Below are 24777 nucleotides of genomic sequence, written 5' to 3' on the forward strand. Positions count from 1 at the left end.
GATGGTGGAGAGGTCAGGCGCCATCCTGGCAGCCAGGTATCTTCACTTGGTTCCAAGTGGCTGATAACCAGGTGCAAAATGCTGCTGAATTTTGAATGCTGTTTACCTCCAAGGTGTTCAAACGGGCATGTTTGTTAGATTGGGATAATACTATTTGCCCAAACGCTACTCGGTGAACTTCACAGCTGAGCAGGGATGTCAGCTTGGGTTTCCAAGGCTTGCTACACAGTCAGTTGTGCAGACTCCAGAACCTTGGTAACTGGTGTCATAGATTGTCAGGTACCCAGAACTGGTCAGAGTTTGTTTCTATTGCTGGTTCTTAGCAGTATCTTGGGCTGTAGTGCTTAGTTGGTTGCGAGCTTGCATTAATCCATGGGGGAACATCTTTCAGCCTGAGGTCCACATTCCCTTCCGGGGATGTGTGTCAGTGGTTGGTAGGACCAAAGCAGTCAGAAAACAAACAAACAAATGTGAACTTTAATTTGTACAGTAAGACAGTTTCTACACACTCTTGTATCCCCTACTCGATCCCCCATCTGAACAGTCAATAAGCTTTATTGGAGAGTGCACAGAAGGCCGGGAAGGAGTGTGTCCTGGGGAGAGTGTTTGTATGGCTTGGAGGATTCTAAGGTTCAGATAATAATTGTAGAGATGGAAGAGACCAGGAGGATCATCTAGTCCACCTCTTCAACACAGGAATCTTTTGTCAAGCTTGAGGCTCGAACCCACAACCCTGAGATTAAGGGTGGCGCTGTGGGTTAAACCACAGAGCCTAGGGCTTGCAAATCAAAAGGTCGGCGGTTCAAATCCCCGTGACGGGGTGAGCTCCCGTTGCTCGGTCCCTGCTCCTGCCAACCTAGCAGTTTGAAAGCACGTCAAAGTGCAAGTAGATAAATAGGTACCGCTCTGGCAGGAAGGTAAACGGCGTTTCTGTGTGCTGCTCTGGTTCGCCAGAAGCGGCTTAGTCATGCTGGCCACATGTACGCCGGCTCCCTCGGCCAATAAAGCGAGATGAGCGCCGCAACCCCAGAGTCCGTGACAGGACCTAATGGTCAGGGGTCCCTTTACCCTTTACCTTTACCCACTGTGCTCTTCCACATCCTAGGACAGAGAGGCCCAGAGGGCCTGAGCTTCCCCATCCCTGCATTAAACAAAAACCCTTTCACCAGTTTGAAATAGGTCCCTGGTAGTTGAAAACGTTTATGTTTCTAGTCCTTTTAGGTGGCAGGAAGAAAGTGCGTAGAGGAAGCGTGTAACGCATACATGCATTCTCCAAAGCAGCTGTGCTTTCTTTGAAATGTTTCTTCTTCTTAACTCAATTCTATATTGATTGACATTAAAAACAAACCAACAAACCAGAATGCTAACCTTAGTTGCGTATTTTTAATGTTGTTTGTGCTTCTTTGAAAATAATCCCTGAGATGTGTGTTTATATCTATGGTTAGGTTCACCATAAGAGCAAAATTGTCGTGGCCAGTCCATCATGAAACAATTTGACCTATTGACTTAAAGCTCTCTGTGACTTTAGCTTTGCTAGATGTTTATGATGATGCAGACTGCTACTTGGCAATAAGTAGAGCCAAAGGAATATGGAAACATGCCTCTTCAGGGCAGGATTGCAAAGCTCTGCAAATCATTTTCCTAGCTTGCTAGAAGCACAACACTTATTTGATTCTGTCTCAAAGCTTGGGCAGTTTTAGGTAGCTCTTTGAGATTATAAGAAGCACCATCGAAATAGGATTTAAACGTTGAGAGTGGCTCACCAAACTGGAATAGTATTTAGGTTTGGTGGCCTCTAACAGAGAATGCATCTATTATCATGTGTATTTAACATGTTCAACTGCAATACAGTTTGCTTAGTTCCGTGAAATAAAAGACAAGTCCCTAGCTTAGCAGGTTTGGCTATGGAACAGAGCAAGTACATCTATGTATCTTGGGTCTCTCTTCCTCCCCCCCCCTTCTGTGGTTGCCAAATGTTATTTAAGACATGCAGAGTTTTCTGAGATGGAGGGGTATTAAATACAGATGATACCTTGGCTGACATTTTGTTTTCTGTGTTAAAATTTCTATTTTTTTTTTTATAAAATTTTTATTAGATTTTAAACACATAATAAAAGACAATACAAGACAATACATAGACAAACAAACATATAAACACGTATACTTTCTTAACATTTTTTCCTTGACCTTCTTTCGGCGACTTCCCCATACCTCCCCTTTCTGCATCCCTGTTATCAATCTTTTCAGCATCCCCTAATTTCCATATAAGACTTTCTTTAGATCTTGTTTCTCATATCCAATTGCTAGTCGCTGCAATTCTGTTTTGCATTACCCAAAACATTTTAGCATTCATTAATTTTACAACAGTTCTTAAGATAGATTTTAAACTTCTTCCAATCTTCTTCCACCGTCTCTTTCCCTTGGTCACGGATTCTGCCGGTCATCTCAGCCAGTCCCATATAGTCTATTACCTTAGTCTGCCATTCTTCCAGTGTGGGTAGTTCTTGTGTCTTCCAATACTTTGCTAATAATACTCTTGCTGCTGTTGTAGCGTACATAAAAAACGTCCTGTCTTTCCTTGACACCAATTGGCCTACCATACCCAGGAGGAAGGCTTCTGGTTTCTTCACGATAAAATTTCTAGAGCATTTGCTTTATTAGTCTGTTACAGCATATCCCAGAAAGAGTGCTGTGACACCTTAATGACTAATGTATTTATTTATTATGATGTGGTCCATGAAAGCTAATGCTGTAATAAATACATTTGTTCGTCTTTAAGATGCCTTTAAGGTACTCTTCGTTGCTTTTGTTCTGTGTGTATTTCAGCCATACAAAAACTTGACAGCTGGGGAGAAGGGTTGTTGGAAGTTTGAAACCTAGGTTTGAGGTACTTCAAGACCTGTAGGTATAAGGTTCTCATCTGGTTGCTTGCGTGAGAAGAGTGTTTAGGTTCTCAAAGAGGCTTTAGTAAAGTTTAATTGCTCTGGTATCTTTTATTTACAATTTAAGGGTGAATAGTGACTGTCTTGCATGGACCGTAGGGACGCGGGTGGCGCTGTGGGTAAAACATCAGCGCCTAGGGCTTGCCGATCGCATGGTCGGCGGTTCGAATCCCCGCGGCGGGGTGAGCTCCCGTCTTTCGGTCCCAGCTCCTGCCCACCTAGCAGTTCGAAAGCAGCCCAAGTGCAAGTAGATAAATAGGTACCGCTTTATAGCGGGAAGGTAAACGGCGTTTCCGTGTGCTGCGCTGGTGCTGGCTCGCCAGAGCAGCTTCGTCACTCTGGCCACGTGACCCGGAAGTGTCTCCGGACAGCGCTGGCCTCCGGCCTCTTAAGCGAGATGGGCGCGCAACCCCAGAGTCGGACACGACTGGCCCGTACGGGCAGGGGTACCTTTACCTTTACTAGTGACTGTCTTGCATGGACACACCTCAAAGAGCCCATCCAGGGAAAGGCAATAGCTCAGTAGTAGATCATTTGCTTTCCATGAAAAATGTCCCTAGGATCTCCTGGTAGGTTGGGAATGTCCTCTGTGTGGAGCCTTGGAGAGCTGTTGCCACCCAGTGATCTGATTCTGAATCAGGAGCTTCCTATGCTCCATGGTCTTTAGTGGGGGAAATAACAAAGATTGAATCTTCCAGATGAAACATTCCACCTGTCTCGGCTGCCTACAAGTAGCCTCAGGGAGGATAGTGTCTTCAGACGGCCCTTGTGTATGTGGGTAAGGGAAAAAACTGCATTGGGTTGCGAAGTAGTTCTTATTCAGATTGGGTTTAGGGAAGGAGTTATATTGACTTCTAGTACAGAGTATTAAGTGGGTAACATACAAGTGCTTTGAACCTCTCTTTGTGTATGTGTTTTTAGGAATATTTTAGTAGACAAGCCCAATGATCAGTCTTCGCGGTGGTCTTCTGAGAGCAACTACCCTCCCCAGGTAAGTGTTTGAATTTTCCCTCGGTATCTCGAACCCTTCAGTTGCTACCACCACCAATACTTCTGAGTCTATTATTTATCTGAATAAATGGTGCCATTATTGCAAGACCATTCTTTCTGGATTGGTTTTTCAGAGGGCCAGGTTAAGTTGGTGTTTGCATTTAAATTCCGAATGGTGTCTCATTGGTTCTGTGTTCTTACAATGAAGTCTTGGTGCTCTGCTCTGAGACCCTGGAGTAGAACAGAAAGAACCAGCAGGCTGAGGGATCCCTTGGAGAAGCAGGAGTAGTAAAATAGCTCTCCATAATACTACTGGAAATAGCCAGCTTTTCAATGTGTGTGCATGTTTATTTACATTTGCGATAAGTATCAATACACTGGAACGAGGATCTATTCTAGGAATGAGACTGCATTGGAAATTCTGGGTGCTCTGCCTCCCTCCACAGTGTCAACTAAAATAGACATTGCTTCTCTATCTTGATGTACTTTCTCCTCTTCATGTTTTGTTGCAATTGCTTGGACATGGGTGTGTAGAAAGATTGGCAAGGTCTGATTGATCCTGTTGGGAAGAGGGCACTATTTCTGAAGAGGTAACCCAGGCCTGCTGCAAAAGGGCGGGCCTCTCCTAATTATGATTAAGACATACTGAACAGGTAAAACACCTCTCTAAGTGCCAGCATAACCTACCTTTGTTAGGCAAGTACCAGAGACATTTACAGTTGCCTGTCTTCCAATTACTACTTTATTAGCTTTTCCTGTGGAGTATAGGAAGTCATGGTGCTGGGATAAGGGCACCACGGTGGAGGAAATAGCTCAAGCCAACATTAATATTATTGGGAATAAAATGAATCTGGATTCTCCTCAACCCCCACTCCCTTTGCCACTTGCAAATAACTCATCCAGTCCCCGAAGAAGCACTGGTTTTAATGTCCATGCCACCTAAGCTACTGGCAAAATTCTAGCTTGTTTATTTTTAGCATTAATTTTGAAAAAAAAAACCCCAACATTTCTGAACGTAGGTTTTCCTAAGCTAGTATTTCAGCTAAAAATAACCAGCTAAATAGTCATGTTCTGCTCTTCCTGCATGCGTCTACCAGATGGTCTTTAATAGTTCTTCTTGGCAGAGATTCCTTTTTATGATATTCAGCAGTGTAAAAATGATATGTTAACCTTGTCTTGAGAGTATAAGGTAGTCTTGAGTTAGTATGATGCCCTAGAGGCCTTAAGTGAATTTGGTGGATGGTGGTGGTTGGCATCTCTTGACGAGTGGAATTTAATTTTTGAATGTTTGAGTGTATAATTATTAGGCTGGATCTTGCCAAGAAGAATGACCAAATGAGGAGCATATATCTTACTTCCCCTCTTACAGGGACCTGGCCATCTAAATTTTTAAGGCGAGCAAATACCGTATTTTTTGCTCTATAAGACTCATTTTTCCCTCCTAAAAGGTAAGGGGAAATGTGCGCGCGTCTTATGGAGTGAATGCAGGCTGTGCAGCTATCACGGAAGCCAGAACAGCAAGAGGGATTGCTGCTTTCACTGCGCAGCGATCCCTCTTGCTGTTCTGGCTTCTGTGATTCAGAATTTTTTTTTTCTTGTTTTCCTCCTCCAAAAACTAGGTGCATCTTGTGGTCTGGTGCATCTTATAGAGTGAAAAATACGGTACATTTTGTAAATTAGGCATCTTTGCATGATACATCTTGGTTCATGTTGCGAGGTAGTCTTTGCAGTGGTATTGACTATTAGAGCAAGTGGCAGACAAAATATTTTAATCTCAAGGCAATTTTCTTGGCCACAGTGATGCACTCAAGCTATCTACAAACAAGCATATTTATATACTGTGGCTCAGTGCACACTTCAGGTCAAGCCACAAACCATGATTTTTGTTCATTGCTAGAACTATCATTTATGTTGCAAGTAGATTTAACACCCAAGGATTTTAAAATAATTAATTTTTTGAAATGCCCATCTTGCAGTCATGACCTTCAGGGTGCCTTACAAAATGTACAATTTTTTAAAATGTACTAACCCAGTCTTGCAAATGAAATGCAGAACTGCGGAATTATAACAATCCAGAGCAGGCAGAAATTTCCCAATTAAAAAATGTGAAAGCCTCCACACTGACATTTATATCTAAAGACATGATGCGTGGAATAAGTTTAGAGTTGTGTATACACAGTCGTTGCCTACTTGGAGCCCCCTCCCACAGTGTTTTGGGCTACCACTCTCATCAACCCCAGCCCCGGTGGTAGTCCAAAGCATCTGGCGGCCACCAGGTAGGCTGCTGTATGCCATTCACGTACACCCAGCAGGGAGCCAAGATGGTTTGGGCTGCATCTCCTTGCCATGGGCATGCTCCATCACAAGCCTGTCTTTGCTGCCATGGAAGCTGTCAAAGACTTTCCTCCCAGTTTCTTTTCATTAGTGTGGCTAGAAACAGCGCAGAACAGAATTTCCACACCCGCGAAACGCGTTCTGCTTACATCCTCTCTTGGTTTGTTTTAAGGTTCTACTTAGCTCTAGGCCTTGTTTACGGTGTGATACACTTAAAACAAGAACAAAGACCCATGTGTATTCTTTTCTCATCCCCTGTAGTATCTGATCCTGAAACTTGAAAGGCCTGCCATAGTCCAGAGCATCACATTTGGAAAATATGAGAAGACCCATGTCTGTAATTTAAAGAAGTTTAAAGTTTTTGGCGGGATGAATGAAGAAAACATGACAGATCTCTTATCAAGGTAAGAAGGATATTCAGATGTGCTTTGGGCATTTGCTTAATGTCTTCCATCGCAGGACTGATAAGGTGGAGTACAGGCAGCTGTGAGATGTGCTTTAGTGCACGATCCCCAATCTTTCCCCCTATAGACCACTTGAAAATTGGTGAGGGCTTTGGCAGACCTCTTAATTACTTTTCTGCCTTCTGTAGCAATTCTAATGCACCGTGTGCTAGAAGCTATGTGCTTTTTTATTGTCTTTGATTGCTTCTTTTATTACATATTGCATTCCATAGAATTCAAATGGCAATATGGTAAAATACAAGAAACAAAAGGAATGAAAATACACTTAAAAATAAATATGAATATTTAATTTGACGAATGTGCCATCTCCCGTCTTCAACCACAAATCCATAGACCACCTGAATGAAACTCATGGACCCCTGGGAACTCCCTCCCCTCTGCCTGGTTTATGCTTTAACTCCCTCTTCCCCATTACTATTGGTGATAAAAATGACATTATTGGAGTGAGGCTGTTCTCTGTGCGCTTCCAGATACCTTATAGCACTGATTTGGTGAACCAACTATACACTCCCCAATGAATCGAAAGCAAATTATTTTTGGTTTACATGGGACAGCCTCAGGTTCATCCCCGTTTCCATCTGAATTCCAGAAAAGCAAGCTAACTCATTTCAGAATGTTGGACAGCTCACTGCTTTGTAAGCCACTGGCAAGACCAAATCTGTTGCCTTGAGCAAAGCTTCTTGGCAGATCACAACACTAGCAGCCTCATAATATTTATATTTATACCCTGCCCATCTGGTTGGGTTGCCCCAGCCACTGGACTGGCTGTTTCAAAAGGTGAAAGGTGGTTCTCTTCTGTGCTCATTCTGCATTTAAGTTTTCCTTCTCATCTTCGATTCCTTGCACTGGCTCACTCCCTCTGTCCCAGGCTCTCGCTTCCTCTTCTGCTTTTCGTCAAATGAATATTTCTGTTCTGCTTTTCCATAAAAACTGACCCCATAACATGACTTGGAGATAATAAAAAATTAGCATAAAAGCACAGCACCTGAGCAGAGCTAACAAACTTGTAAGCTTAAAAAGAAAAAAGCAGAAGCAGCTGAGAATAAGCACTCCCTCAAAATGCACTCCCCCAAAAGCTTGATGGGAAATGATAGCCTGCCCAGGGGCTTAAAAGGGAAGAAGCCAGGCGAGTCTCCATGGGGAGAGAGTTCCAAATCCTGTACACCAGGAAAGAGCAAGCAGCATCTGGTGACAGGCGACACCTTACCAGTGTTTGTATCCTCCCCTGTTAAAAAACATTTATTTTCTATATAGAAGTATGAATATATCACATTTTCACATATCTACATTCACTTGAGCTCCTCGGACTTTTCTGTGCCATATGGGCTTGCTTTGTTTTTTGGTGTGTGAGAAAGAAAGCATTAATTTATCTGTTCCCATCATGTTTATAAAGATAGCCGGCTGGCTTTCCTGTGCAAGACCTTAGCAGGTGGCGGGGTCTGGCTGCTGACCTGAATGTAAAAATTGGCCACTTCTTGAACCTGAACTAGTAAATGGTGCAATGTGGCTTTAGGCGCTACAGCACTTAAAATCTCTGCTCTGCCTACCTGCTATAGAAGGGAAATCCCTGTCCCTTGTTAAGCTCTCTCTACGCTGCAGAGCGTAGGTTCATATGGGTGTAGTTGGTCCCTGCCCTACAAAAAACAACAACAAAAAAACTTGCAGTGAATAAGCAGTGGGGAAACTTGCATTGGGGAATAAGGTCTCCTGATCCTTATTCCCCCCTATAAATGTTCTCTGAGGGTGGTGATGGCATATTTTGTAGCAGCATGTCTATTTACAAATTGAAGCGAAACGAAAATTATCTCCTACTTAGCCATAAAAAGATTTATTAACCTTGTGTCCTTCCCTCCACAGTGGCTTAAAGAATGACTATAATAAAGAAACGTTCACCTTGAAGCATAAGATTGATGAGCAGATGTTCCCTTGTCGATTTATTAAGATAGGTAAATATATCCCTCCCCCCCCCCAAGTATACATGCTACCAGTTTGCTAGTCTCTGTTCAGGCAGGTTATGCACCCAGTGGTGTTATAAAGGGCCTCTGCAGTGCCCTTTGTTTTGGACGAATCTGCCGCTGGTGCGAAATGTGGTGTCTACCTTGTGTCAGGAGCAAATTCCCAGGGCCTAGTCTTTCTTTTTGAAGTCCTTACAATGCAGTTGGAGAGTGTGTTGTTTCAGCCTACAAACCTACCATTGGCTTGGGACTCGTGTCTTGGTGCATTCCTCTGCCTCTAGTGTGGCATATTAGCTGAGAGCATCCTGCTGGCAATTATTGATGAAGGGTGGTAAGGAAGACTCTTATTGCTGTGCTCGGTATGTAAACTAGTCATAGATCCTCCATTTGCAGGGTGTGGACCAGGGGTCTGCATAGTTTTTGCGGCATGGGCTGGTTCATGGTCCCGCAGACGCTGCGGTGAACCGGAGGTGCACACGGACGCACGGATGTGCAAACACTATTTCCAGCGCTCCTTCTGGCACAGAGAAGGTGTGTGCAGCTTCTCATTGGCTGCAGGAACTTCCTGCAGCCAATGGGAAGCCGGCCAGCGTCGCGGAAGGCGGTTCCCGCTCTGTTCTGTGCCAGTTTAGCGTGGTGCACGGGAGCCGACTGAGTGGGCGGCGGGGGTCCATGGGCCGGTTAAACAACCCCCATGGGCCGCTTGTGGCCTATAGGCTTTAGGTTGCCAACCCCTGGTGTGGACCCTTAACTAGAGTAACTAGAGCCATTTCTGTGATCCTGATGCATAAGAAGAGCCATGCTAGTAGAACAAAAGTTCTATTTTGTCCAGCACCTTGCTGTCTCCAGTGGCCAACCAGATGCCTCTCGGAAGCCCCCAACCAAGGCATTAAGCTATTATCAGAAGTTTGTCCTCGCCGTCTGGTAGTCACTGCCACCAAACCTGGAAGATTCTGTATAACCACCATGGCTGATGTCTGTTTATAGGCCTATATTTTATTAACTTGATCAGTCTAAACCAAGGGCTGTTGCTGCATTTGGTGGCAGCACAGTTCCATGTATAAAATGATAGCCATGTGAAGCAGTACTCCTTTTGTCACTCCTGCATCTACTTGCCAGTATATAAATAGAATTTTTGTCAGCGTTATTGAGAGCACTTGGTGGGCAGTGGCCACCAAGAGTGTCTTTCTAGTCATGCTTTGGTTTTCTTTTTTTGGCCTCCTTAGAGATGGTTCTGGGCCAAAAGTGAGGAGGTGGGTTCAAATGTTAACAAGTATTAAGTGTTTTGGGCCTTTGGGTTAAAACCAGCCCCATGAACTCTGCCTGGAATGCTTTGGGGAAAGTGGTTCAAACTTTGTAAAGTGTATAAAACACTTAGAGTAAAAAAGTGCTATATAAACAACCCCTTCGGAAATTGCAGTTGAAAGACAGGGAATAAATATTGGATTGTAGCCAAAGGAGTTCTGCTCAGAGTAGACCCATTAAAATTAACTGAAGATACTCATGTCCATTGATTTCAATGGGTCTGCTGTGAGGTTGACTAGCATTGGATACAGACCATTTAAAATAAATACTTAAACCAAGTACTTTTACTTTCCAAACATTGTCCTCAATTTATGGCAGCCTTCATTTTGGTCTAAAATAATGTGGTTGACCGAAATGCCAGTTGATGCTAGACTTGTATAAGAACAGGAATAACACCGTGAATTCTTGGCCCTCCTGTTTGAGTGGGGACAATTCTTGCAAATGGGTATCTGTCTTGGAATCTGTGGGATGCTGGGCAGCAATCTCTGGATTAAGTGAATTAGATCTGTTTAATAACAAAAAAGGACATTTGCTTTGCCTTATGCTCGCTGGGTGGCCTTGCCTGTAAAACATTACAAGCTGGCAAGTTTTTTCCTAATCTGAGCTCATGTCCTGATTATGTTTGTTTTGCTTTAAAAGAATTTGCGCAACAGATGAGCAACTACACCCGTACTCTTGTTTTGCTTTAACTTCATTGATTACTTGGGAATTTTGCTCATTGATCTCCTTCTCATTTTAGAATCTTGATTCCCCCCCTTCCCCACTTTCACCCCTTATTCACACTTGCTTGAATGGTGAAGTTTTGTGTAGATTATCTAATAATAATAGATTTAGGGAAAGCAATATCTTGTGTGGAACAATGTCAGTATTTGCATGGAGGATACATATATGGGAAACAATAGTTTTCTCCCTTCCTGCACTCTCCCCACCCCCCTTGCCAAAAAATCCACTCTAGTGCTAGAGTTTGGAAATACACAGTATGTTAGCCTTCCTCCAGATGTTTTGGACTACAACTCGGAGCTACAGTCTAAAACAACTGGAGGGCACCAGGTTGCAGTTGGGTGAAATAGGCAGATACAAGTGAAATAGCTTTGGAAAGAAATGGCCACTCTGAGTGGCGCCATCATTCTTTTGAGTTCTCTTTGGTCATCCGTTATTCTGGAATCCTGAATTGTGGAATCCTAGAACCAGGGCCATCTTGTTCAACTCCCTGCGATGCAGGAATCTCAACTAGATCATGCATGACAGATGGCTATCCAGCCTCTGCTTAAAGCCCTCCAAGGAATTGCAGCTGTCCACACTGTGTTTTTGCAGCACCAAAGTGATCTCCATGGGCTGCAGACCTGGGCAATGTGTGTGGAAGTCCTGGGCTACCCAGATGACAAGACCGATGTCTTGGCCTCAGTGATGTGGTCCAAAGGAAAGCTGAGTAAGACGTTTAACACCAACTTAGCTGCAGGACTTGCAGGGCGCCTCCCTAATTCACCAAGGATTTGAGACCCAATGGCTACCCTCACCTGGTTTAGCCGGCCAGGCGAAGCTGTCCCCGGGGTGTGGATGCTGTCGCATACCGACAACTTCTAGGAGTCACAGATGAGAGTTCAGTGCAGGCAGGGGGCCAGCTAATGGTGGATGAGCTACCCAGAAGGAGCACGCCATATCCCCCACCAGAGATACTGCCCCTTCCTTAACACCCCCTATGCCTCCCGTACACACTAGTGACACAAATATAGCCTAGCAGTGCTGTGCCATACGAGCCCCAGCCCAGCCTGCCAGTTAACCATGATAGCTGAAGGAAGCATCCATGTTCAGGGGCTGTACACTTTCGTGCCAGATGCCGGGTGCAAACTGGGAGAAATGCTGCTTTCATGCCCTGCTTTGGAGCTTAGAAGCATCTGTCTGGATGACACTGGCGCTGGAACACTCTGGTGAGATGGACCTTTGGGTCTGCTCCAGCAGAGCAGCTGTTAGGTTAAAAGAAACTGCGATACAGTGTCTGGAGGGGAGAGGTCATGAAGGGGGATTTGGTTATGGAGAAGGAGGTTCTAACAGACTGACGGAATGGATGATTCTGTGCTCCGGCCCTGTGGATTGAAGATGGCAGGGTAGAGATGATCCAAGCTCGAAAAGACCCACTTGATTTTCCGTGGATCTGAAGGTGTTCTCAGCCCGTGACATTCACAGCACAGCCTGTAAGCTGTCTACGTGCAGTGCGTGGGCTGTACTGGGAACATGGCTCGTTAGCAGTCGCTCCGTCTGTTCTTTTCATTCCAGGCTCTTGGGTCTAAAATGCTAAGATGTAGGAAATGCCCTTTCTGTTAGCCACTTGCCACTGGCAAACGTCTTTTAAGCAGCTGGTGCGAAAAGCCCCTTTTGATGTGAGCGCGTGAAGAGGAGTTCTGTTCAACTCAAAAGCTTGCTTTTGATTTTTAAGGTTGGCTAGTTCAGTCGGAGGGATTGCTGGGCTTGCATTGTGCTTCTCACTGTGTGGATCTGATGTGACTGCAGAGGGACAATTTGCACATTACTGTTATCTCTGTGAAAGGGAAATTGTGGGGTACACACAATTTTGGGTACACACGAAGTGCATTGCAGGCGTTTTTCATGGCAGGTACACTGTGTGATGGGGCTCTCATTCCACCCTGGAACCTTGATAATTATCCTTCTATGATTGGATCTATCAGGGCTGATGTCTTGGAAAAAACTACTATTGCCAGGATCCTTTCTGAAGGAAGCATCGGCACTTAAAGCAATCAGGCTTGTCAGGCAGAACACCAGACACTTAAGATTGCAGAATCAAGAATGCGGTCTAGAATGCCTGCTAAATCTAGACTAGGGAAAATCCATAGTGATGGGCGAGCTCTCTTATTGATAACTTTATGAAACATGAAAAGCGACCACTCTGGACCATTTTAACTGCACTTGCTTATTGCTGATCCATAGGCAAGATTTGTTTTTCAAAGTGCACCGCTTAATTTAATTCTAAGCTTCCATTTTTGGAGCTGGGAACCACTAGCCGCCAGAACTGGGAACTTGGCCAAGATAAGCTGAGTCAGTGGCCCTTTCCTTAGGTGCCACAGAAGTACTTTACTCAAAATGATCAAAGGCTGGTGTCAGGAATATAATTGCTTCCATACAAAACTGTGGCTGTGCGCCTTCATAGCTACTTTTCACACAATACTGCAGCTCCATTATTTCAGATTTATGCAGAACCTCCAGGACAGGTGTCTAAATGATGTATTCTTCTAAATGCTAATGGCATTCATTGGGTTTCGTTTGTATTTTAACTGCTTGTGCATCTGCACATTCTAGACACCTATATTTTAATGACAGGAATCACAGGTCTCCTGGAGAGCTGGCTTTTCAAAGGATCCTCTCAACAGATCTATCTGATTATTATTTTTCTAAAATCATTTCCTCCAAGGAACTCAGGCCCTTTTTACCTTACATCATCTCTGTAGGGTAGGTGAGATTGAGACACAGTGATGGGCCGCTTCTAAAACTCGTAGTATTGTATTTCTTCTGCAATTTGAAAGTGTGCTTTATGGATCACAGTTTATCCACCATTCTGCATATTCTGGAAGGTGGCCTTTGGCCATTGCCCACAGGTACTCAAAAGCTTAATTTGACGCAGAGGCTTAGTTTCGGCACTTTAGGCTTTAAGCCTGGGGTGTGTTGCGAAGGGCAGTGTGTGCAGTTAGCCCAAGCAGAATCTGCACACCTGGAAGTAAAAGTTTTCCCAGGTGATAGGATGTGACGTTTTGAGCTTGTCTGTGGAAACTTTCAAGTAGTGCTCTGGCATCTAAGAGATCTTGAGGATTGACTGGGTAGGGAGAGGGAGAGGGAGAGTGCTCAAACAGAAGTGGGTGGAAATCTAAAGAAATCATAGCTGGCACACATGGCTTCAGTACCCAGCATGTAGAAGGCAATTGCAGAATACAAATGGAATTCAGAGGCCCTGAGTGACTGTGGGATGTGCTCTATAGGACGGGGCAATGGATTTCTATCTTCTGCGTGGTAGGGAGTATGCACACAGGGCACAAACCTTTCAAAAGGGGATTGGGCTTGCATGCACAGGTCATATAACCCATTGTGACTGGGGCCTGTAGAGTGGCACTTGTTTTTACCGTGGGAATCTATGACTGAGTTCACTGTATTTGATGCACATTTAAGTGGTGAATAGTGAGATGGGCAAAACTGCCTTGCAGGCCACTTGTCTTCAGTTGCTTGGCTTGAACTGTAACTCTCAATTTTCGAGGGTCCCGTGGATTCTGGTACCTCCTTCCCCGAGTGAGATAATGCAATGGAACTGGGCTACACAAAAACAGTCCATGTTGTCCTCCTACTGTTTATGCACACTTAACAACTGTTGCATTGCCCTATTTTCTTTATTGCCCAGTGATGCTTTTAAATTGTCTGGGAGGAATGATGGCAGACAAGCCAGTGCCTGCCACCTGTGGTCAATAGAAACCAGCATGCCAGTACATAATGTCCTTTTCTCCTTTCTTGTTATTCCTCAGTTCCATTGCTGTCGTGGGGCCCCAGCTTCAATTTTAGCATCTGGTACGTTGAACTTAACGGCATCGACGATCCGGATGTGGTGCAACCCTGCCTCAATTGGTACAGCAAGGTAGGCTGCAGAACTGCTGGAGGTTTTTGTGAGAGAAAGAAATTAAATTTTCTGGTTGGTGGATGTTACCCTGTTTGAATTCAAGCAGTCAACTATTGTATGACCCTCGCAGCATCAATATCATTATTTCTATAGACATAGCTGTTTGACGTGGTGCTTTAGGTTTGGCCGTGTCTCTGTGAATCTGGGGAATGTGAAATGCTTTGGAAAAATAATCCCGCTTTTTGTGAGAAGCGTGAGCATTTCATAATGGAAGAACTTTGGCTTTTGTGTGACAGCATATTTATAGCTTGCCTCAGTTCCAAAAGAAGGATATTATTTAATAAGAACAACAATGATAATGATATTATTGTCCTGGTTTGACCTTTCTGCAATTGAAAAAGATCCCGAGTACCTAGTATATTGGGGGGGGGGGGGAGGAGGAAGCCTATACATGCAATCTCAGAAAGCTTTTGGCAGTCAGAGTAAACAGAAGAAGAAGAAGAAGAAGAAGAAGAAGAAGAAGAAGAAGAAGAAGAAGAGTTTGGATTTGATATCCCGCCTTTCACTCCCCTTCAGGAGTCTCAAAGCGGTTAACATTCTCCTTTCCCTTCCTCCCCCACAACAAACACTCTGTGAGGTGAGTGGGGCTGAAAGACTTCAGAGAAGTGTGACTGGCCCAAGGTCACCCAGCAGCTGCATGTGGAGGAGCGGAGACGCGAACCCGGTTCCCCAGATTAGGAGACTACCGCTCTTAACCACTACACCACACTGGCTCCCAGTAGTGGTTAGATAGACCAACACTATCTAACCAGTAGTGGTTAGATAGACCAGTGTTCCCCAACCTTGGGCCTCCAGCTGTTTTTGGACTACAATTCCCATCATCCTTGACCACTGGTCTTGCTAGCGAGGGATGATGGGAGTTGTAGTCCAAAAACAGCTGGAGGCCCAAGGTTGGGGAACACTGAGATAGACCAACACACTGCCTTGGTATAGGGAAGGTTCAAATATTTCTGCAGGTAGTTGATGGACGTATCTTTTTGCCCAGCTTTTCCTTGTCCCATAAAATCAGAGCCTGCTTGATATGTTTGAAACCCTTGATTCCTGTTTTATATTTCTCTAGTTTCGATTTTAGGCTGTATTTTTTAATGATACAGTTTTTAAAAATATTGTACACTGCTTGTAGATTTTTAAAACATTAAACAGTTTATAAATGCTTCCAAGCATGTGTAGTTAGGGCTGGTTTCTGAGCTGTCTGACAGTACAGAAGTTGCAATAATTGTTTTAGGATTAAAAATATGCATGATGAAAGCAGTGTGGAACTTTTAAACTTCCTGGCTATTAGACACTACCGAGAGCTCTTCCCTTCCGAGGGCCCTCATGGTATAGCTGATAAAGTGGTTGACATGGACCCAGGGGATACAGATCCAAATCCTCACTTGGGCATGATCCTACCTTGCAAGGTAGTTGTGCGGATAAAATCGGTGCAAATCCATCAGCACTGCAGCTAAGCAGGTCTGAGCCTGATCAGCGCCTGGGTGTCTGACTGCCTGGTTCCATGGTGGAAGGGAAGGCCAGATATAAATGTAATTTAAAAAGTAGGTAACTAAATCAGTAAGAAGGTATATGTGTAAAATTAAAATTGGGCATTGCTTTCTCTCATCCGGTCCCAAGGGCTTAGTTAAAGGTAAAGGGACCCCTGACCATTAGGTCCAGTCGTGGCCGACTCTGGGGTTGCGGCGCTCATCTCGCTTTATCGGCCGAGGGAGCCGGCGTACAGCTTCCGGGTCATGTGGCCAGCATGACTAAGCCGCTTCTGGCAAACCAGAGCAGCGCACGGAAATGCCATTTACCTTTCTGCTGGAGCGGTACCTATTTATCTACTTGCACTTTGATGTGCTTTCGAACTGCTAGGTTGGCAGGAGCAGGGACCGAGCAACGGGAGCTCATCCCGTCACGGGGATTCGAACCGCTGACCTTCCGATCAGCAAGTCCTAGGCTCTGTGGTTTAACCCACAGCGCTACCGCGTCCCTTTTCCCAAGGGCTTAGGTCCCTATTTAATCCAACCCAGTGCCGGAGGCATATCCTGCAGCATTTGACTGGGAGATCCACAGTGCTGTTCTCATAAATTTCCTTGTGTTCCAGTAGTACCGTGAACAGGAAGCCATTCGCCTCTGCCTGAAGCACTTTCGCCAGCACAACTACACAGAGGCCTTTGAGTCCCTGCAGAAGAAAACCAAGATTGCGCTGGAGCACCCCATGCTGACAGACCTTCACGACAAGCTAGTCCTGAAGGGCGACTTCAATGCCTGCGAAGAGTTGATAGAGAAAGCTGTGAATGGTAAGGGCAGAGCAGGGAGCAAGGCACGTTTTGAATTAGATTGGCAAATGAATGGACGTCTTGGCTGTAGCTGGGCTTTTGGGGTCCCTTTATATTCTTGACCTCTGTAAGTCGTCAATGAAACAGGACCCCTCATCTTCCCAAGCTTCAGTTGAGGGTTGGGCTATCAATAGATCATCCAAAACCGGTTTGAAGACCATATTGTGATATTGGTTTCATAATTTTTCACCTGGCAATATATCACGAATCTTGATATATGTGTGTGTGTGTGTGTATGTGTGTGCGCGCGTGCGCTGTGCAAAAATCACAATGTGGGGAAAACCGCGAAGCCAGCCAATGCTTCTCTCAGTTCCTGCAACCCCTGTTAACTGTGCCACATGCAGGGAGCATCGAATCACAAGAGCCGGCAAATATCACAATGCAGGAAAAACTGTGAAGCCATCAGTAACTCTACATAGTTCCATCCTTATTTCAGACATCGTGATATATCGGTACATCACAATATTTAGCCGGTGATATATCATAGTGTTGAAAACCAGATATCGCCCAGCCCTGTGTCATTCAGATTGTTGGCAGTGCCAAACAATTGCAAGTTGCTTTGAGACCCTTCCGAGTAAAAGCGGGATGAATGAAAATATGAATAATATAAATACAATCTTCTTTGCAGCTTGGCAGGCAGCCAACCCAGAACAAACTTTACAGAGCTAAATCTTCCTGTTAACAAACTCCCCACTTGCCCCGCTCAGAGGAGTGTTCCCTAATGTGGCTGCATGTCATGCCCATCACGTCCAAAGTACTCATCATGTGTAAGCCTGGCTCTGGCTGACGCTGCTGCAGCTGCCCTGGAGGCAAGCAGTTGACTCTGGAGGGAATAGCAGGGGAATGCAGAGAGGGAGTGGCTACCTTTCTGCATCCCTCTGTTGTTCTCCTGATCTTATCTTTCCTTTAACAGCCAATTGTCCCCTAGGGTTTGTGTGAGGGGAAGGAACAGGGGTAATTGGCTGTTAAAGGAAAGATAAGATAAGCAGAGAAATAATGCATGAAAGAAGGTGGTTAGAGGCTCCTGTTTCCCTGCATGCTTGCCTGCGATCCCCTCTAGATTCCTCTGTCCTCCTCCTGGGGATTGCCATAGTTACTGGACCTGGCTTGCACGTGGCTGCTTGTGATGTGACAAACGGAATGGGTAGCTGGGATCTTGGAGTTCTGGTGCAAGAGGAGCTCCACATTACTGACCCATCAGGACACCTTGCCCCAGCTAGATTTATTGCCATGGAGCCGAGAGCATTTTGCCTTTGGGAAACAATTTCCAGATGCAGCACCTCTGAGGGATGTGATGCTTACATTTATGGGTTGAATGTTGAGTCTGGGAAACAAGGGGGTAGCCTCACCATCACAAGGGCGAACATTTTTGAAGCCTGCAAAATATAGTTCCCTGTAGGCATGGTGCGAGTGCACAAGCGTTTGTGCATTCTTGGAGGTGTGTGGCCTGGCCCATAACGTCTCATTGAAATACAGGGGTAGGCAATCTAAGGCCCATGGGCCGGATGCGGCCCAATCACCTTCTCAATCCGGCCCATGGACGGTCTGGGAATCAGCGCGTTTTTACATGAGTAGAATGTGTCCTTTTATTTAAAATGCATCTCTGGGTTATTTGTGGGGCCTGCCTGGTGTTTCTACATGAGTACAATGTGTGCTTTTATTTAAAATGCATCTCTGGGTTATCTGTGGGGCATAGGAATTCGTTCATTAATTTTTTTCAAAATATAGTCCGGCCCACCACATGGTCTGAGGGACAGTGGACCGGCCCACGGCTGAAAAAAGTTGTTGACCCCTGCTGTAATATATGCTATTGGCTGGCCACTTGTATCATGTGACTTATTCAACTTATTCCTGGTGACACAGGTCAGGAAACCTAAGCTAGCTTAGCAGTGTTGACTGCAGCCTTTTGGGTTTCAGGGCTGTTACCAAATGGCACGTGTCTCCTCCCCTCCCCTCTCTGGTTAAGGAGCAGTGGGTGGCGCGCCAGGTGTGTGGGGAGAGAGCCAGGGACAGGAGCATGAAACAGTCTCCCCAGTGAGAGTGCTCAGATTGCCTCGGAGTGAACTTTAACCAAAGAAGTGTTTGTCAGTGGCTAGGACTGAGCCCAGGGATGCTTTTTCCACAGGTGAATCCCTCAACTGCATGAGCTAAACCCAGGGCAAAGAATGAGGCAGCTGTTTACCAGCTGGCAAAACCTGGGACAGCTCATACATAAACACCTCCTTGTGGCTGCGTGCTTCCTTGAAGATCTTACCAGGATGCCAAAGCACTAGTTTTCTTACCAAGTCCTCCTCCTCCAGGGAGTTTCTCAAGTTCCCTGGGCCTGCATTTCCCCCTTGCCTTACCTGGCCAAAGCAGAAATGAAGCTTTCTGGAAAACTAAACTGCTGGCTTTTGTACACATGGCTTGGAAATGGGTTTGGGCTTGCACTTGTGCTTGAAAGTGCCACATATTTATTTTTCTCACAATATTGCAGAGGGTGCTTGATTGGGTGGAGAGAAGCGGTGAGGAACCCAGGGCTAGAGCTGGCTGTAGCCGGGACCAGTCCGTGGCAGGCTGACACCCCTTTGCCCTGCATCCAGATAATGTGTTTTCAGTGTCTGTTGGCCATCGGCCACGCATGCTTCCTCAGTCCCCCTCCCCTCCGGTGTCTTCTGAAATTCTCAGAAAATGTGCAGATGGAAACTCAGGCAGCTGCCGGACTTCCTCTTGGAAATAATAATAAAAAAAGGTTTCCCTGAAACTCAGCTGTTTCGCAGCCGGGGCTTAAATACCTCATATTTGGATTCGTTCCTAGAGCTTCCAGGCAGCCTATATTCTGGCTAGCTCTCAAGAAAGTTCAGTCATATGGCAGAAATGCCAAATGCAGGGTTACCTTAATGGTGCTGCTTGGAAGCGCCTCCAGATGCAGGCACCAAGCGTTCCAAATAATTCATCTCGCCAGAGCTGCGAAAACTTGCAAATTCACAAACACCCACCCGCTCCTGCCCCTGAGTCAAGACTCTGTTTGGATGACTTCTTGCCCATTTCCGATGACTGCGTATCTGTTGGCAGAGGACTGCTAGGGGCTGATTCTGATGCAATGCTTTCCCTTTTCCAAGTAATACATGTGGAAAGCATACATCTGAATGACCATTCCCTAGGCTTTTGTAAGAGAGGTTGGTCCCCATGACTAGACAGGAAGTTAATGTCTTCTTAGCCAGCTAAAGCCAGGGGGGCTTTCACCAATTCCCCACATGGATGCTCATCTGACGTATGAAAGAATTATCTAAATTGGTTATAGGCACTCCTTTTTTAAAAAAGGAGCTTGTGCTGTTTGGGGAATGTGGGTATTGATTACAAAGTGATGGTAATAAGGGAGACAGCTGGATCCTGGCAACCGGTTGCAACAGGCTCCATCTTTTCCTTAGCTTGGCACAAGTGTTTGGGTGCTCTAAGAGGTAGGGTTTATTGAGTCAGGTAAGTGTTGAGGAGGTGCCTTTGGATAGGCATAGAGGATTGACACAAAGGACACGAGGGGTCTGGGGATTTCTGCTCCCTGGTGGCTCCCTGTCTGTGGAATGCTCTCCCCAGGTGGGCTCACCTGGCACCTATACACCTTTAGGTGCCAGGCAGAAACGTTCCTCTTTAACCAGGCCCTGTGCCGATAGACATCCAATGCCTTTTAAAATGTGTTTTTGTTTTTATTACGTATTTTGTCTTTTTATTGTGATTTTATGTTGTAACAACCCTGAGATCTGCGGGTACAGGGCATTATACAAATTTAATTAAAAGAAGAAGAAGACCAGGTGCGCAGCCTGGGAGTCATTTTGGACTCACAGCTGTCCATGGAGGCACAGGTCAAATCTGTATCCAGGGCAGCTGTTTACCAGCTCCATCTGGTACGTAGGCTGAGACCCTACCTGCCTGCAGACTGTCTCGACAGAGTGGTACATGCTCTGGTTATCTCCCGCTTGGACTACTGCAATGCGCTCTATGTGGGGCTACCTTTGAAGGTGACCCGGAAACTACAACTAATCCAGAATGCGGCAGCTAGATTGGTGACTGGGAGCGGCCGCCGAGACCATATAACACCGGTCTTGAAAGACCTACATTGGCTCCCAGTACGTTTCCGAGCACAATTCAAAGTGTTGGTGCTGACCTTTAAAGCCCTAAACGGCCTCGGTCCAGTATATCTGAAGGAGCGTCTCCTCCCCCATCGTTCTGCCCGGACACTGAGGTCCAGCTCCGAGGGCCTTCTGGCGGTTCCCTCACTGCGAGAGGCCAAGTTACAGGGAACCAGGCAGAAGGCCTTCTCGGTAGTGGCGCCCGCCCTGTGGAACGCCCTCCCATCAGATGTCAAAGCGATAAACATCTACCTGATCTTCAGAAGACATCTGAAGGCAGCCCTGTTCAGGGAAGTTTTTAATATGTGACATTTTAGTGTATTTTTCATCTTTGTTGGAAGCCGCCCAGAGTGGCTGGGGAAACCCAGCCAGATGGGCGGGGTACAAATAAAAAATTATTATTATTATTATTATTATTATTATTATTATTATTATTATTATTATTAATAAAATAGCCTTCATGATCCATAAGAAAACAAATCCCAGTTGGGCAATATATTTGCCGAAATCTTTAGTTCTAATAAAGTATGGCAGGCTTTCAAGTTCTCCAGAACACTTCCATCAGGAAAGATGTTACACAATGCAAGCAGTGAGGAGGACAAGGAAAAACAACATGCAACAATTAGCTTTGAGGTCAACTTGCAAGCTCTGTTCCAAGATGGAGATTGTTGGCTGAATAAGACTCAGATATCAGGTTGCACAACTAGTATTCTGGGCATAAAGAGGAAATGGCTGCTTCCCATCTCTTGAGAAATCATAAAGTCTGGTTTGTAACCCAGATCTGTGTCAAACCTTAAAAAAACAACCCTGCACAGGTTCCTGGGATAGGCAGATAGCACAAATAAAGAGGAATGTGGCTGCCTTTATTTTAACAAAGCAGCCAGACTTTAATTTACCAGGCTGCAATTTAGTTGGTTCCAATAAAGGAGGGGTAGAAAACCTCCAGACATTGCTGGTCTGTAGCTCCCTCATTCCTGACCATTGGTCATGCTGGTTGGGGCTGGTGGGAGTTGGATAACATCTGGAGGGCCACAGGCTAGCCATCTCTGCAATAGGCATATTGACCAGCTGGGGAAAGTGGTGAGAGTTAGTGGGAATACTCTATTGTCTATGAAGCAGAGGTAGAACAATAGAATTGTAGAGTTGGACGGGGTCGCAAGGGTCATCTAGTTCAGCCCCCTGCAATGCAGGAATCCTTTGCCCAACTCGGGACTCGAACCCACCACCCTAATGCTCTAATGACCGAGCTATAGTTTTGTATAAGCCTATGGCATTCAGTATTCCCAGGCAGTCTCCCATCCAAGTACTAACCAGGCCTGACCCTGCTTAGCTTCCAAGATCAGATGAGATATCAAGTCTGTTCAGGGTAGTATTTTGACATAGGGGCTGCAACTTTTCTGTATTCTGGCTTTGGTAGCAATGTGGGACGGTCAGGGAGCTTGGACTGGTTAAAGGGGAGAACTGGCTCTGATGTAGACTTAACACATCATCTGTGACCCCCCTGGCCTTCATTTCTTCCTTGGGTCCGAGTCCCACTTTGTGTCTGTGAGCCTTGGTAAGGTCACGCTGCCCCTGAACTCCCCACTTTGTAATGGGAGAACAAGTCTTGAACTGTTTCAAGCCGCTATCGGGTCAGTGATTTTGCCTTTCTGAGCCTGCCAAACATCTGTTTCCAGCTCAGTTATGTGTACGCTCTTGAAAAGACTGCAGTGCATTGTGAAATGCTCGGTTAGCAGCAAGCTAAATTTATTTAGAACTGAAAGAATTGCTCTGCTTCTTGAGAAAATATGTGCTTAGTCTCAAAGTGGTAGGCAAGCAAGTTGCTACTTGAGGAACTGTCCTTATGTCGTGGAAGCTGGATAAGGGGGCATTTCTTTGCTATTTCTCCTCAGTTCCCGGCTTAGAACCCCTTCCCCAACCCGGTGCCCTCCAGATGCTGCTGGACTACAACTCCCATCATCCCTGACTATTGGTGATGCTGTCAATGTCCAATGGGAGTTGTAGTCTGGAGCATCTGGAGGCCATCAAGTAGGGATGCTGGTCAGGGCTGAATAGGACACAGTCTTTTGGGTGGGTGGGGGCGTCAGATGTTGGAGATCTGTGGAATGAGCTAGATTAGCAGAAGTATCTTTCAGAACTGGAGGGCTGTAGCTTGGTAGTACACATCTTCAACCATTCCTCATAATGCTTTGTTTCCTTGATCATCTTGGTCACCCCCTCTGCACACCTTCCAGCTGGTCAACATCCTTCTTATATTTTGGTGCCATGGGTGAAACCCATCCTTGGGGAGACTTGCACAGTTTCCCCTGCCCTTAGTTTCAAGATGTATGCTGGCATACTTGCAGTTTCTCCAGCTAGAGGTCTCCTCTAGCCATTCTTTTCTCTTAGCTCCTTTCTATCACTTGTATTAAAGGTAGGCAACTCAGCCTGCTTAAAAGAAATAATGAAGAGGGTTGGTAGGTCATTTATGCACATCCCAGAAATCCCCTGCTCTGAAGCCAAGCCACTTCAAGAGGCACCAGTGGCCCTTCTGTGAAATGATGAACTTGCGATGTCCCAGCAAGGTACATTTTGCAAAGCACCTAAAAGCCCCAACCCCGGCACCAGCTCTCTTAAGTAACAGTCTGTCCCAAACTGCTCATGATGAGGGCTTTGGAGACATGTTTTGGTAACCAAGCCGGTTGAGAACTGTTTCTAAAAATCAGCCGAAAGCCTTATTTCTAAACCGCCTTTTCGTTATAAGTGGACGATGGCCCTTGGTGCAGGGGACGGAGGAATCCAGTGCATTGCGGTGGCATTTTTCCTTGAGCGGTTTGGCAGCGAGAGGAATGGGAGGAGAGGGGTCAGGTGCTTTCTACAAGATTGAACCAACTCACCCTCCCTCCCTCCCTCCCTCCCCTGGCCAGTGCCAGCTCAAAACAAGCCTTTGTTGGTGTTTAGCACAAGGAGATTGAAAGCGGAGTGGCTGCCAAGGGAGAAATATTTCTGGGAAGAAGCCTGGAAGAACTCCAGGCCCAGCATCCTGCGCAAGAGAAGCCGGGTTATAAGGAAGTCACAAACACAGCTGGAGGCGGGAGAGCGTTGTATGTGACACAAGTCATCCTGGGGGGTGTTGATTGGAGATCCTGACCCGACCCTTTAAAAAAGCACCATGCTGCGTTTTGGTCTTAGGAGCTGCCAGGGGAATTCTGCAGGCATGAGATGCAAAGGCTTTTGCGCTTCGAAGCATTCTCATCCATCCTCAAAACAAGGACAGGATCCAGCCTGCCTGAGCAGGAGCACATATTCTGACATCCTGAGCCGCTAGCGATGCTCTCCAGCAGCTTCTCTGGCTGAACTCCCCTCCTGTCTCCACATAGTGAGCTCTATCCTGGTCAAAGGGTATTATTACTGTTGCCGTTTAATTATAGGCTGCTTTTCAGCCCAGAAGCCACCAAAGTGATGAGCGGCTGATTAAAAGGAAATGTGCAACGGGTGCAATAAAACACCATAAATCAGGGGTGGAGAAACTCAACCCTTGGGGCCCAATGTGGTCCTCCAAGCCTCTCTTTCTGCGCCTTAGGACTGCCTCCAGTCATGCCCCCTCTCCAGAAAACCACTAAATTTGGCTCCCCACCTTTTCTGAGGAGTTAATATCCTTCTTACCTGACATGCGTTTGATTGTGAGTGATGCCACTTGGTGGTTTTGCCC

At 45.7% G+C, this 24777-nt stretch overlaps 1 protein-coding gene across 1 annotated transcript in view; it reads left to right on the forward strand.

Moving 5' to 3' along the window:
- Nucleotides 1–24777, forward strand: part of MKLN1 (muskelin 1) — a 95914-nt gene that overhangs the window by 12011 nt on the left and 59126 nt on the right. Inside the window, exons 2-6 of the mRNA XM_083572735.1 lie at nucleotides 3864–3933; nucleotides 6528–6670; nucleotides 8588–8676; nucleotides 14511–14620; nucleotides 16749–16941. Of these exons, the coding sequence (XP_083428861.1) occupies nucleotides 3864–3933; nucleotides 6528–6670; nucleotides 8588–8676; nucleotides 14511–14620; nucleotides 16749–16941 (605 nt within the window). The remainder of the gene's footprint in view (nucleotides 1–3863; nucleotides 3934–6527; nucleotides 6671–8587; nucleotides 8677–14510; nucleotides 14621–16748; nucleotides 16942–24777) is intronic.

This window comes from Podarcis filfolensis, assembly GCF_964270895.1.
Source record: "Podarcis filfolensis genome assembly, chromosome: 10".
Classification (NCBI taxonomy): domain Eukaryota; kingdom Metazoa; phylum Chordata; class Lepidosauria; order Squamata; family Lacertidae; genus Podarcis; species Podarcis filfolensis.